Source organism: Diprion similis, chromosome 3, assembly GCF_021155765.1.
Source record: "Diprion similis isolate iyDipSimi1 chromosome 3, iyDipSimi1.1, whole genome shotgun sequence".
Classification (NCBI taxonomy): Eukaryota; Metazoa; Arthropoda; class Insecta; order Hymenoptera; family Diprionidae; genus Diprion; species Diprion similis.
In genome coordinates this window covers 12,136,842-12,150,744 of record NC_060107.1, presented here as the reverse complement: position 1 = coordinate 12,150,744, position 13,903 = coordinate 12,136,842, and the positions used below count along the sequence as shown (strand labels likewise).

Below are 13,903 nucleotides of genomic sequence, written 5' to 3'. Positions count from 1 at the left end.
ATAAAACGTGAGATCATTGCTGATACTCAATATTGCATAAACTGGGTTTTCTTCATACACTCTGACAAGGAGAGGGTAAGATGCGTGCATCACCGATTCGATCATTGTACACGTAAATATCAAGTGTTCCTTTAGGAGATTGAATGCATCGTTTTGTTACATACGCATATAATTATACCTCCATTGTTATGATAGATCAATATTCATTTAGAAACTTAAGGGATTAAAAATTGATACGATCACTCGATATACTTTGGTTTTCAGGATGAGTTGAGTCTGTCTCTGTCTTCTTGACGGTTCAATATCATCGTCTTTTCCTGAACGTTTTTCAACAGAGTTTCTTCAACAGTTCAATCAACTGGAAGGATTTACACATTTGATTGATGAGCCTAAATTTTATTACAGCAGCCCATTAATTGTGGCCAATAATTCAATTTGAGAATACGGATCAAGATGGGTCATTTAGTGATCAAAGATCACATATAAAAAACCGCGATAATATTCACTTGTCATTAATAAGCCTGGCAGTAGTCACGGATCAGAGTCGAACGCGTCAGTGATTAGGCTCGTCAAAGTTTTTGAATTAACTTCACGTCAGTATTAGGACTGGTGAGAAAAAATTGTTATCCTACCTATTTTTGTCAATTTACAGTACAACCTCTCAACAAGAATGCCACCCTAGTTTCTCGCTCGCGCACTTCCCCCACTCCGACTCAATCTCAATATTATTACGTTTTGTTTATAATCATTAATTGCACAACTATATCGTTCGAAAGAATCTCATAGGAATCTTGAGAAAAAATTTATTGTATAAGAACGTGTATGTCGTCAACTGTCAAAAAATGGTTTTTTGAACAGCTTATCTTCAAACAAAGAGGCTGAGATATTGAGAAAGACAGGAAGAGAGTGGGACAAAGGAGGGCAGGAAAAACTAGCAATTTCCATTTCTTATTTGAAATATTAAATAACTTTTTGTATTCGGTCACAAAGGATTAGGGTACGAAGATTCGTACAAAGGAAAGACTAGAGATGGGGGTCGCTTGGGGGTTTCATATCAACGCGATCCGTAACAGAGCGTTTCACAATATTCTGTAGTTGCCCGCTGAAGAAGTTTCACTTGAAAAATTGATTTCTGCATTTATTTATTAATTCATTTATGTGGACCGTCAAAGTTATTGTTCAAGAAACTTCGGATTAGGCTAAACACTTCAAATTGACTGTCGTGTAATTTCCACTTACTGCTGAAATTCACACGACAATTATTCACCAACAGCAAGTTTGCTTAACCGTTTTTAGATGCTCAACAACTGAAGTCTTACAAATCGACATAATTAGCGAACATTAGTACTTAGCACAAGGAAAATCACGAGTCACGCACAGAGTTAATTAACTTTGTAGCAGTGCACAATTGACGTTACGTCGATTCAGCGATTCTCTTATTTCATAACGGATTAGATTATCCTCAACACTAATTCGAGTACTAAATCTGCAATCGACCTCCAAAGGTTCTTTCAAAACACTGATCGGTGATTTCGAAAGTCGGCCACCTTGGCAGTCGCCGAGCTAATAAGGCGTTGTAAAAGCTTTGTGTCACAAAAATCTACTTCATGCTTTCGCTGCAGCACCAAGGCAGCAACTTATCAAACTTCTAATGTAAACATATAACGTAACCGTGACACAGCTGCGCAGCTTCAGGAGGGGTAACCAAATTTCAATAAATACAGGCACACCGGACGGTCGGACCGAGTTCCGGAGAAACGACCACGCAGTGAAGGTGATCTACAAGTACTGTCAGACATTTAACAAACCGAGTGTTTCATCAGCAATCCACGTGACGTGTGTTCGATATATTATACCAGTTGGAGAATGTGGTTCAAAATTGAGCTGATGAACTCTTTTTTGGAACAGTGGGGTGAGTTCTAATTTAACATTAGCTACCAGCACCCGTATTATAAAAGTATATAATGTGATCGTACGTTTGTCATATGCGAATTTGTGTATGTGTTTTTTACACTCACGTCAGGTCTTTTGGTTCCCACTGTTGGAGTTATGATTTTCGCATGGCTGTTGGGGGGTGGACTTCGAAAATGGTGCCGCATGGAGTGGAAATTTTTGGAAAGTGCCGCTAAGTTACCCGGACCTCCAGCTCTTCCGTTGATAGGAAACGCACTCGTCTTTGCATGCCATGGCAACGGTAATAACTCTTATCGAGAAAAACGTGTGGCTTAAGGATTTTTACAGAAGAGTTATTTTTTTCTCGTTGTTGAAACTATGTTCTGTTTGTGGTTAAGTATTTATTTTTCTGACCGCTGAGACTCACGAGAACAGTAAATTACATCGAGATCGATTACTTTTCTTTCTTGATGACAATTTTGGCTTTTTAATAATAAGGAATTTCGGACTCTTGAATGTTCTTGAAAATCAAACGATGAATATTTTGATGCCCTTAGAGTTGTTGAACAGGTTAATCAAAGTCTGTCAACCTTACGATAACCCTTTTCGTCTTTGGATGGGACCAAAACTGTTCATTGGTATACAAAATCCTCGAGACATTGAAGTGAGTACCATCAAGTAAGGTTGTGACCAAAAGAGAGCATGCAATATTGTTGATTTAGTTAGTTCTCAACAGCAACGTGGCATCTTACAAACCGTATGAATACCGATTTCTGGAGTCTTATTTGGGTCACGGGTTGGTCACTCAATCTGGTGAGTCTAACTATATTCACAAACCGCGATATGACTGCCATGTTACTTTCGGCGAATTTTCTCAAATCGGTTTGTTGACCAGGTTCCATTCACAGAGCGCATCGTAAAACGATCCTGCCCATGGTAAATGGCAAGCCGTTGAACACGTTCATCGAGTGTTTCGACCGCCATAGTCGACGATGTGTCGAGTGCTTGGAGAGCAAAGTCGACAAAGGAGAGTTCGACGTGATGCACTACATGGACGATTGCACTTTGGACATGGTTTTGGGTAGGCTGATTATAATTGTACTTGAAAATTTCACGCAACAGTAATTGCCATTACTAGCTCCCATGGCCTCTAGCATGAAACCACTTTCTTACAGAAACCATTATGGGAACTGCTGGTACTGCTCAGCGCGATGGCTATAAGGGCTTGATTCACTGTTCCACAAGGTGAGATGGATCTGACATTTTTTATTACGAATTTTCAGTGCTTGTTTGCAAGGCCATATGATTGCATTCTACGTGTTTAAACTGGGCATTCAACATTAAAGAAGCATTACCCAATGAAACGGGACAAAATCCGTAAACTTAGATTGTTGGAATGACTTTGAATTATTTCAAACTTTACAAAGCAACGCTGATGCACTATATTTGTAATATTGCGTGCTGAGTACGTTACCTAAATTTTATTCTCCAGAGCCATTACGCTGGCTCATGAGAGGTCGATGAAGGTCTGGCTATATCCTGACTGGGTCTACGCTTGCACGGAATCTGGTCGGCAATTCGCCAGTGCGATGAGCGTCTTGCGGAAATTCGCGGGAGATGTAAGTATTCGATGAATGCGTCGTTTGTCAAATAACCCAACCGAAGAAATTTTCAGCTCGTTGCCCAAAAGAAGAAGGAATATTACGCGCTGAATGAAAGTTCTGACTGTTTCAAGAGCTCGCAGACAGCGGTTCTAGACCGACTGGTTAGTCACAACGAACAAACAAAGCCAACCCTCAACAGCATTCAGCTTAGAGAGGCGATATCGAATATCTGGATACCGGTAAATAGATTTCCGGATGTGTACACCAAACAAATCCATCTGTAGTCTCATGTTTAAGATGAACGTGTAATGATTTCAGGCTCAAGATCCAACAGCTCTCACGAGTTCGTTTCTTTTTCTGATGTTAGGAATGCATCCGGATGTTCAGGTCAGCAAATTTTTTGTGATAAAATGAATCGCTTCAAAACTCAGTTACGATAACCTTAGTTTACTTTGCCAGGAGAAGGTGAGGGCTGAGGTGAGTCAAATTATCGGAGAGGAGGATATCACGATGGAAAAAATCTCAAGGTTAAAGTACTTGGAAATGGTGATGAAGGAAACTATCCGTCTGTTCCCTGTTGGGCCGGTAATATTGCGCAAACTTACAGCAGACTTGGACTTTGGTGAGTCCAAAGTTCCGGGATGTACATGGCATTCGGTTTGAACACAGAATATCGATAAAGAAATTCTTCAATGAAAGGTTCAGATCAATGACCAAATTTAATCAAGTTCAATTTAACTAGAATAATGTCTTCTTAGTGTAGCAAACATTTTGTACTCCATGAATTTGTGTTACTATACCCAGTTATCAATGATTTCGAAGTAATTACGTTAATACGTCATTTTTGTCGGTGGCAAAAACGCTTCGTTGGTCCAATTGTAACAAAATTTTTTTGAAAATCACTCGACGTGATATTTTCATCGCATTCTCAGTCCGTCACATCTGATCAACACAACATTGTACTTGAAATTGATGATGGGTTGTCATCAATTAATTTATGCTGTATAAAAAAATGATTTCGATTGTCTAAAAAGCCACACAATCGGTAGAGTTTAAATTGGAACAAATGAAAGGTACCCGTCACAATTAAACTGAAAAGAAAGGATCATTAACGTGACTTTTCAAGTAACTAGTAAGCAAATTTTTGCAACTTGAATCTGCGTTGTTGATCATATTTTTTTATCAAATTGTAGAGACGCTTCTGGAATCCAATTCCACTTGATTAAGTGAAGTTTGTTTTTTTGATTTTGACATGTATTTATTCAGTTAATGTTTTCACTACACTATAAATTATTTGGAATAATTATTTTGATTTTAGAAACATGCTCCGCCCCGGAGGGATGCACCGTCGCTTTGATAATCTACGAGACTCATCGTAATCCGAAGTACTGGACGGATCCGGAAAAGTTCAATCCTGAGAGATTTACGCCCGAGAATTCACTCCACAGACATCCCTACGCCTATGTTCCATTCAGTGGAGGCATTCGAGGCTGCATCGGTGGGTTTCACCGATTTCCGTTACACAGATCATGTGAAGTTGCACACACTAATCCGATTAGTTGTTGACGCTCAAGAATCTCGCAGAACTTCTAAACTGCGTTATAAATAATTTCTTGCAATCAATCAGATATCTAATTGATTGTATTTTCCGCACAATGTGCAAAACGTGAAATAATCGATTTGTTTTGTCAAATTTTTAGGTCGACAATACGCCACCATCGTGATAAAAACGTTGGTCGCTAGAATCGTTCAAAAATACCGAATTAGTTGCAAAGGATCTTTGAAAACGCTACGACTAAAGGCTGGCGTGTCCATTCGCTCTGTAGATGGGTACAACATCTCAATCACGAGAGTTTCATGAATAAACAGAAAATAACTCATGTATGAAATAATTGAAAATATTGAACTAAAGTAAAGAACTAAACGTATCTGGATCGATACAATAAAAATTCTACATTTCAAAACCCCTCATTTTCATACAAACCTGTTACGTTGATTAATTATAAGTTATTTTCCTCGTCTTTGAGGAGAGTATAAAAAATTTTCCTTCGTCACACAGTGCGTATAAAATGCTATTTGACATAACCATATGCATGTTCGTACAACGATACTTCATGGTGATTGCAGATGAAACTTTTCTTCAGACCCGTGGCTGCATGCTTAAACACTAATTACGCTGATAAGTATTCAAATTTGAATAAAACTATTTAAGACACATAGGTCGTACAGTGAAGCAAAAAATCATTGAAATAGTAAAATAATAACACAATTGAAATAGTGTCAGTTGTCGATAGTTGATCCATTCGATTTTCATCTACTTGAAACGCCGATACCTATTAGGGTCAGACGATCCAAGGTCATCGCTATGAATGAAGAGCCGGTAAAAATACAGGAATGTTATGATAATTTTACTCCCGTGAATGGATTAACGTTCGAACTTTCTTAAACTTTTTAACTTGCAATTGCATTTCAATCCGGTATCATGGTCATTAATTTCTGCGTGCGTGCAATAGATGGGAAGACATTCGTTGGAATAACAAATAATTGACCACGTTAAAGTGATTTGGTGTAAGGTAGCCAGGGCGAGCCAAAAGCGTCGTCTCGAAGTCGGAGCGGAGCGCAAGCGCATCACGATAGAAAGGAAACCCATGGAGCAATGCAATGCGAACTCTCCGATTTAGGCTACGACGCTTGTTTCAATGCTAGATTACCTGCTTGATTCGTTGCTGGGTTCCAAGCGGGCTGTTTTGCTGGCCGCCGTGCTGGCTGCTGTGTCATGTTGGCTTCACACAGTGCGTGTTGCTGGACTGGCTCTGTAGATGACTCCGATGCATATGCAGTCCCAAAGATTAGTAATGCCTTTATTCAATTGAAACACTGTTCTGAAAAAACAAGCGTCATGTGCGGCGGGCTTTAGAGCTCGTCGACATGGTCTTTAAGCTCGCTGAAGATGAAGCCAACGAAGATTCGACAGCGGAATTCCATGGACATTCCCGTACGGGTGAAATGATGGTAGTGTCGCTGGGTAAGTAAACGCAACAGCGAGAGCCGAAGGTTCAGCGCCGCCGTTTGCTGACGTAAACAGCGCGAATCAAAGCCCGGCCGGGACTTCGGGCATGCCCCCCCCCCCACACGCACAAATTTGACGAACATGCTAACGGAGCCCAACGCTGTAACATGAAAAACGTCCCAAACATATTCGTCAACAGAATCACTTCTCAGAGGTTACCGACCTTCAGTCCATCTAAAAACCAAACAATTTTGGATATTTTTACAGCCCTGAGTTATGCCGGGATATATTGGCAAAACTCCCAGTGTATTGTGAAGTATTGTGACGGGATGTGAGCTCGCACAGAATGGGGGATGGGAGAGAGCGGACGAGATACGGGGTTCGAAGAGAATCGCGAGTTTCAGGAGGCAAAACTTGTTGAATGTATTCTGACAACGAAAAGAGCATAAAACTAAGTGATAAAGGTAGCGCCCCGCATGGCGATCGGTCACGCCCCGACCGGTAGCGTTTCTTTTTCTAACTTAATCTGAATGCCTGTGTAAGTGTGAGTGTGTGTGTGTTTGTGTTTGAGTGCGAGAGTTGAGGAAGGGACGGTGAAGCACATGGCTGACCTTGGGTGCCGAAGAGGGCTGGAGGAATGCCTTTCTCCTCTTTGGATGCGGCGAGTAGGATGAAACGAAGCCTCTCCCCTTTCTCTACGTATCCGATGGGTTGGGGGTGAGCGGCTTTCGAATTCGTGCGATTGCCAAAATTAGGCAGCAGCAGTACTGTGGTTGTGACGGTTGAGATGTCGCACCTCGGATGTACCGATCGGCCACCAGAGGGCGGGATCTACGCGAATCCCGATCGCTTGAGTCCGAGCGAGTTTCATTTGTTTTCGGAGCGACGCCCGAGTCGGTTCGGTGAGAGCGTTTGGGCAACGAGAATCTAAGCATTGATGAGGGCTTTAGATTATCGCGTTGCCGAGGGGTCTCCGAGGCTGGCCATCCAGGATGTACCGATGGTTTCCCTTTGGAAAAGCTAGGGTTGGGACAGCCTCGCGAGATAGTGGCTGAACGTGTGTCGATATGACTCGGTCACCAACGAACAATTTGTTGATAATGCATTGACTTACATACAGTAAAGAAAGCTCTTGGTTCCTTCAGGTTTTTGCCATGTATCGTTTTTTTGTCAGACCTATTTTACAAAGGACAGAATGACGCATACCGTTCATTCAATACTTCCAGGCCGAAAGCCCATAGTGAAAGAAATAATGTCAGAATGGCACATTTTCAATTTTTAATCAATTTTAGCGTCCAAACGGGACGTAATCTTATTCGAAAACCTTAACATCGTGTTCCAGGACAGGCAGTTTACTTGCAGAAAAATTGGCCGTTGCAGATAAGTTTTTACTGAACAGAAGTCGGTGAAATTCGTGTACTTTTCTACCGGATTATACAGCAACATGCTTTGTCTTCGAATGACAATAAACGACGTTCCAGTTTCTACGTAAAATATGATCGTTACTATATCTAATTCCTTTGTAAGATTTTCCACCTCGAATCGGTTAATTTCCAATTTTATGAAGCAGATTTTTAAAATACAATTATCAAAAACTGATTTGTGCAGCTTACTCCAAAGTAAAAAATCGCGACGCGAGCTTTGAAATTGATCTTCCGTTTACGCATCGTTGACGCTCTTATAAATAATTGAAGATTCTTAGAAATGCCAAGCCTAATAAATAAACTGAGGGCTTTGTAAGGACGTCAGATTTCCTAGAATGACGTGGGTAGAGAAATAATGACACGACCTTGGATAACCCGAGTTTCAAAGATGAAAAAAAATTTCGTGTCCAAGTTTGATGTTCTGTTCCGCTTGGAAACTTTTATAATTACCACCATCTCTTTTTTTTATCATCACATTTTGTGAATTCGATTTGAAATTTGTCGCATGTATGCCAGTTTCATAAATTCATTGATTTTTACACTTTGCAAGTAACTCTAATAATCGACTTGGCGACAGTTTTCAGATTAGATCATTACAGTTTCGTGCTTACGGAGAAAAGAAGAATTGTCCTTGCTAATAGAGTGTATTTTTCTGGAATCAATATTATGCAATACGTCTATCAAAAGCAATAGCAGCATAATGTTACTGTAAACACTGCAGGTTACTGAAGTTGATGGATGATTCACGCTGATAATTTGCATGAAAGTGAATACGTAATGAAGACTGAAATGCTGACAGTTCTAACTGCCACATGTTAAGAGGGGGGGGGGGGGGGGGGGGGGGGTGGGTGGGGGGTGATTTCAAGAAAAGTTGAAGCACAATTTTTAATGAAGTTTTTGTCTGCGTCTATTTACTGTTTAAACTACTCAAAATTTTGCGATTACAAATGTTAGTGTATATTAACCAATGCGATATAATGAGTTCTATAAAGGTTCAAATTCAAAGAAGATGATCGTTCTAGATGGTGTTGCCACCTAGTTGACACTCGTACCCTGGCCAAAGTGTCCACAAATATCGTAAAGTAATCAAGTGCATCAGTCGTTCCTTTACAGCGCTAGATTTTACCATGTGCTGAGTTTGTGGCGCGTGAGCCTGGGAACCGTTAGCCATTCTTTTTATTTCATGCCAACACTTTGACCTTGATGGCCAAGATGAAGAAATTTAAGATTGAGATTATAGCACTCAATTATTAAACTTGTTGCAAGCAATTGAATTAAATTGATCGTCCAAGAATCGATCGGAACATAACTGTAGAGAAACTAGTCTTGCTACGACTCAGTTCAATTGAGCAACGACTATGAAGATGAGCCTGAAGTTGACGTCGTATCCACTTACGAAAATGGTCGCTATGCTGTTCAAAACTCAGCAGAAAATCGACAAAAGCGCCAACCTTCATTAATTCACAGGCGTTACGAAGGCAGCTGATAAATAATATCTCAGTTTCCAAGTTTGATTACCGTACTATTGTCTACAGTATGCCATCAATTGGTCAGCGATTGGCTCAAAACGTTAATTTTCCATACACTGAGATCAGTAGTTCCATTTTTCTGACAACGTTGAATTCAAGGTTTTAAATTCACGGTCATGAGGCGAGTCAAATGACACTACAGGGTTGAAGGGTGAGAATTAGAAAGATGAAATGATTGCTACCAAATTCGAAATGAACGTTTCGTGCACCTTGACACCGACACTCCGCCCGATTATAATTAAATCGAAATACCTAACGATGCAAATATGTTTTTGGAAGGTCCCTCCATAATCATTCATCGTCGAATAAATTATGATGATATTTGGCTTAGACCGCGATAGCACTGTTGCCGAATGACGCCAATGGCTAGACATGTTGTTGATTGATTGCAGCTCATTCGAGTAGTTGATATTAGCATTATGAAGTTTGTCTGATTAAATCTCTGTACTCGAAATAGCGCTGAAAAATACACAATTTCAGGGGGGAAAGGGAAGGTAAAAAATGCCAATAAATACAAGTACATCGAACACGCACACGGAGTATTACCAGCTCTACAGTTTTAAACGAACGCTCGTGCAGTAAACTTCAATTTGATAGTGCGCCATACGAAAGCAAAAGCTTGATATATTGTAAAATCACCAACTGCCGAATGCAGTCCTACAATTTATAGTAGAGACTTATACTCTCTTTGAGGATGTGGTTTAGATTGGACCTGATGGACTCGCTATCAGGGTTGTGGGGTGAGTTTAGTCTGTAGATATGAATTAGGATCAATATGTATCTCGAAAGTTGATGGTGGTAAAAAAAAAAAACAGTTTTCTTTAAATATCTTACATTCAAAACGTTATTCACACCGTTACCCTACATGATCTGTAATGTTGCAGAAACATTACTACAATACTCACGTATTGATATTACTGCTGCAATGTTGCGAAAATGTTGCAGCAACATTGCAGTTAGAATTGTGCACTCAAAACAATACAGAAATATTGCACCATTCTGTCAATTTTCTTATTGTGTTTGACATATTACAGATACATTGCAGTAATGTTGTAAAGTGAGGTTATTGCATATTGCATTAAACTGTGTATTCAACATTACAGAAATATTGCGCAAGTGTGTGTGCAAAAATCAAGACCTTGTATGGTCACGTTGCTACAATGTGTCTGAAAATTTTCAAATTTATTGGAATACGTTTCGTATAACCCCTCATCATTATTTCTAATCCAAATGTGTTTTCACTTTAAGGTACTTTGATACTACTAATTGGACTTTTGGCTGCCATATGGATACTAGCGGATGGACTACGAGAGTGGTGTCACAGAGAATGGCAGTTCTTAAAAAGTGCCTCGCGAATGAAAGGACCTCGGGCTCTTCCGATAATAGGAAACGCATTGTTCTTTGCCGGGGACCCTGACGGTAATAACCATACAAATACGAAAAACAATTCATCAAAGAACCGACATACTGATTCACTATCTCATCCACAGAATTAATGAACCGGGTAATGGAATACAGTCAACCGTACGACAAACCCTTTCGCGTCTGGATGGGACCGAAGCTTTTCGTGGTGATAAAGAATCCTCGAGATTTCGAAGTAAGCACCGGCGCACTCCTCAAAGTTATCGGGCATTGCTGACCGAACAAATTGAGTAGTGACTCACGGGATGCACAAGATCTTTCCTGAGCTGCTCACTTGATGTTCCAGGTAGTCTTGAACAGCAGCGTTGCGTCGCACAAGCCGTACGAGTATCGTTTTCTGGCGTCTTACTTGGGTCACGGCCTGGTTACAGATTCTGGTATGGATGACGGTGACAATGATCTCGCTTGCGTTATTTGATTGTCCTTCAATACGCACAATGCGCTGATTCTGTCTGTTAGGTGCCACGCACAGAGCCCAACGCAAGGTGATCATGCCCATGGTTAGCGGGAAGGAGTTGAACAAGTATATTGAGTGCTTTGACCGGCAGAGCCGCCGTTGCGTCGGGTGTCTGGAGGATAAGGTCGGCAAGGGGGAGTTCGACATAATACACTACATGGACGACTGCACCTTGGACATGATCTTGGGTGAGTTGAAAACAGTGGAATAACCGGAGGGCAAAAGAATTGCGCCGAATATCATTGCGTTTGTTCCAGAAACCGTGATGGGAACTCCTGGTACTGCTCAAAATGATGGGTACAAGGGCCTTATAGAATGCTGCTCAAGGTGCATTGATTCCGTATTTTCATTCACAAGTAAAGTTACCTTAATACGATTTGCCGATTTTTTTTAAAACTGCTTTGCAGTCAAAAATATTCTTCATCCTGTTCACCTCGCTAGAGAGTTGCCGTATAAAAGAAATGTTCCATACAAAAACTGTTGGAGTTTAAAATATGTATTAGTTTCGTGTACTTGCAATGAACTCGGTGCATCACATTAGGGTAGCTTTACTCTTCAGACGCATTGCTGGTCGTTCGCAACAATCTTTATCCTAATATTCAGAATCCGTGTTGCAGAGCGATTGCTCTAGCTCACGACAGAACCCTGAAGATCTGGCTGCATCCGGACTGGATTTATGCTTGCACCATCCCCGGGCGACAATTCGCTAGCTCGATAAGCGTACTGCGAAAGTTTGCAGAAACTGTAAGTACCTCATGAATTTCACCAATCGTATCTTTCCAGTTGACATTCTTATCGAAAACAAATTTCCAGCTTGTCAACCAAAAGAAGGACGAGTATTATGCTTCGAAGAAAACCTCCGACGGTTCGGATAGACAGCCAACGGCTGTTTTGGACCGGCTTATAGCTCATAATGAAGAGACAGAAGCAATGGATGACATTCGGTTGAGAGACGCGATATCGAACATTTGGATGCCGGTAAGGTTCAAGCGAGTAAAAAGGGTTGAACGACGTTACGATGTTAATGTTAAACTGTTCCAGGCACAGGATCCGACTGCACTAACTTGCTCGTTCTTGTTCATGATGCTGGGAATGCACCCAGACATTCAGGTTCGCATGCTCATGCGCATTGAAATAAATTTTGGTTATACTTCTCACTCTCCTACCGAGTAACCTAACTGAATTTGTGTTCTTCAGGACAAGGTACGGAAGGAAGTGAACGAGGTTATTGGAGATGAAGACGTGACCATGGAGAATCTCTCGAAACTGAGGTACTTGGAATTGGTGATCAAGGAAACCATCCGTTTGTTTCCGGTGGGACCGATGACTTTGCGCGAGCTGACAGCAGATCTTGAATTTGGTAAGTTCGGAAAGCCGTAGAGTGTGGGAATTTGAGTAGTTCGGTCGTAAGAATTCCCTGTTTCAGAAACATGCACCGCTCCGAAGGGCTGCACCCTTGCGCTAATGGTGTTTGAAACTCACCGTGATCCGAAGTACTGGACAGAGCCGGAGAAGTTCAATCCCGATAGATTCACGCCAGAGAATTCGATCGACAGGCATCCATACGCCTACGTGCCGTTCAGCAGTGGCATCAGGAGTTGCATCGGTGGGTTTGATTCGAGATTGCTCTCATTAGACGATGAGCGATTTGGTGGCAGAGAGTGGGATTGCGCCAAGAAACTTCTCTTCTAGTTATAATTCATTTGCGTTTTCAGGAAGGCACTACGCCATGGTTCTGATAAAAACGCTCGTTACTAGAGTCGTTCAAAAGTACAGAATCGCCTGCAGTGGATCCCTCCAAACACTGCGCCTGAAGTTTGGCGTTTCTGTACGTGCTGTTGACGGCTACAGAGTGTCTATCACGAGATTGTAATTTCACCCATTCTTCTCTCCGCGAAAAAACGGAGGGCTGACCTACTGCGGATCAATTTGATTTTTCGGAGGTTTCTCAGTGATGGATGGAAGTTGGTTTATGTACCTGAAATCCTGTTCAACAACCATGGGATACCGTCTGTTCAAAAATTTATTTATTATGAGCGAGAGTCGTCCTGTTGCTGGTGCAAATCACCATCTAAAATTTCCAATTATTATTAAGAAGTGTTTAATGTATATTATGTATTTTTCTATTTTGATAGTGAAGTTGACTCGAGTAGATCACCATCACTGTCAACAAAGATTCAATATTATTCAAATCTATGAGACTGCATCGAAATAAAATGTCTTAAAATCTAAATCACAACGTTGTCACATCAACGTAATTCAATAAAGCCACGACAATATCTATATTCATTTTCGTAAATGATTGACAAAATCTTTGTCTATCCATACTGAGAAGATCTCACCTATCGAACATTTCCAAGCGACTCTAGGCAACTCCATGCCTTCTGCTAACGAGTGTTGTCAGATATTTGAGTATGACATAACTGTTCTGCGAAATCCTCCTGGTAGAACTATACAAAAGTTTGTTCGTTCATAAATTTTAATTACAAGTCATCATTTTTACATAATGCTATTATTTGCACATATCACGAGTAGATAGTAATTTTAATTGAACGCTATGATAT

General features: G+C 40.8%; 1 protein-coding gene across 1 annotated transcript; it reads left to right on the top strand.

The window, feature by feature from the left end:
* The first annotated feature begins 1,866 nt into the window (after positions 1–1,866).
* Positions 1,867–13,229, top strand: LOC124404676. The gene is made up of 27 exons (XM_046879009.1): positions 1,867–1,912; positions 2,024–2,194; positions 2,451–2,561; positions 2,620–2,706; positions 2,789–2,974; positions 3,069–3,138; positions 3,386–3,512; positions 3,569–3,736; positions 3,816–3,884; positions 3,957–4,119; positions 4,816–4,995; positions 5,198–5,349; positions 6,179–6,289; positions 6,393–6,522; positions 6,775–6,838; positions 10,154–10,200; positions 10,709–10,879; positions 10,951–11,057; positions 11,169–11,259; positions 11,342–11,527; positions 11,597–11,666; positions 11,957–12,083; positions 12,153–12,317; positions 12,381–12,449; positions 12,537–12,699; positions 12,766–12,945; positions 13,055–13,229. Exons 1-27 carry the CDS (start codon positions 1,867–1,869, stop codon positions 13,210–13,212), a joined length of 3,369 nt encoding a protein of 1,122 aa, XP_046734965.1. The 3' UTR covers positions 13,213–13,229.
* The last annotated feature ends 674 nt before the right edge of the window (positions 13,230–13,903 follow it).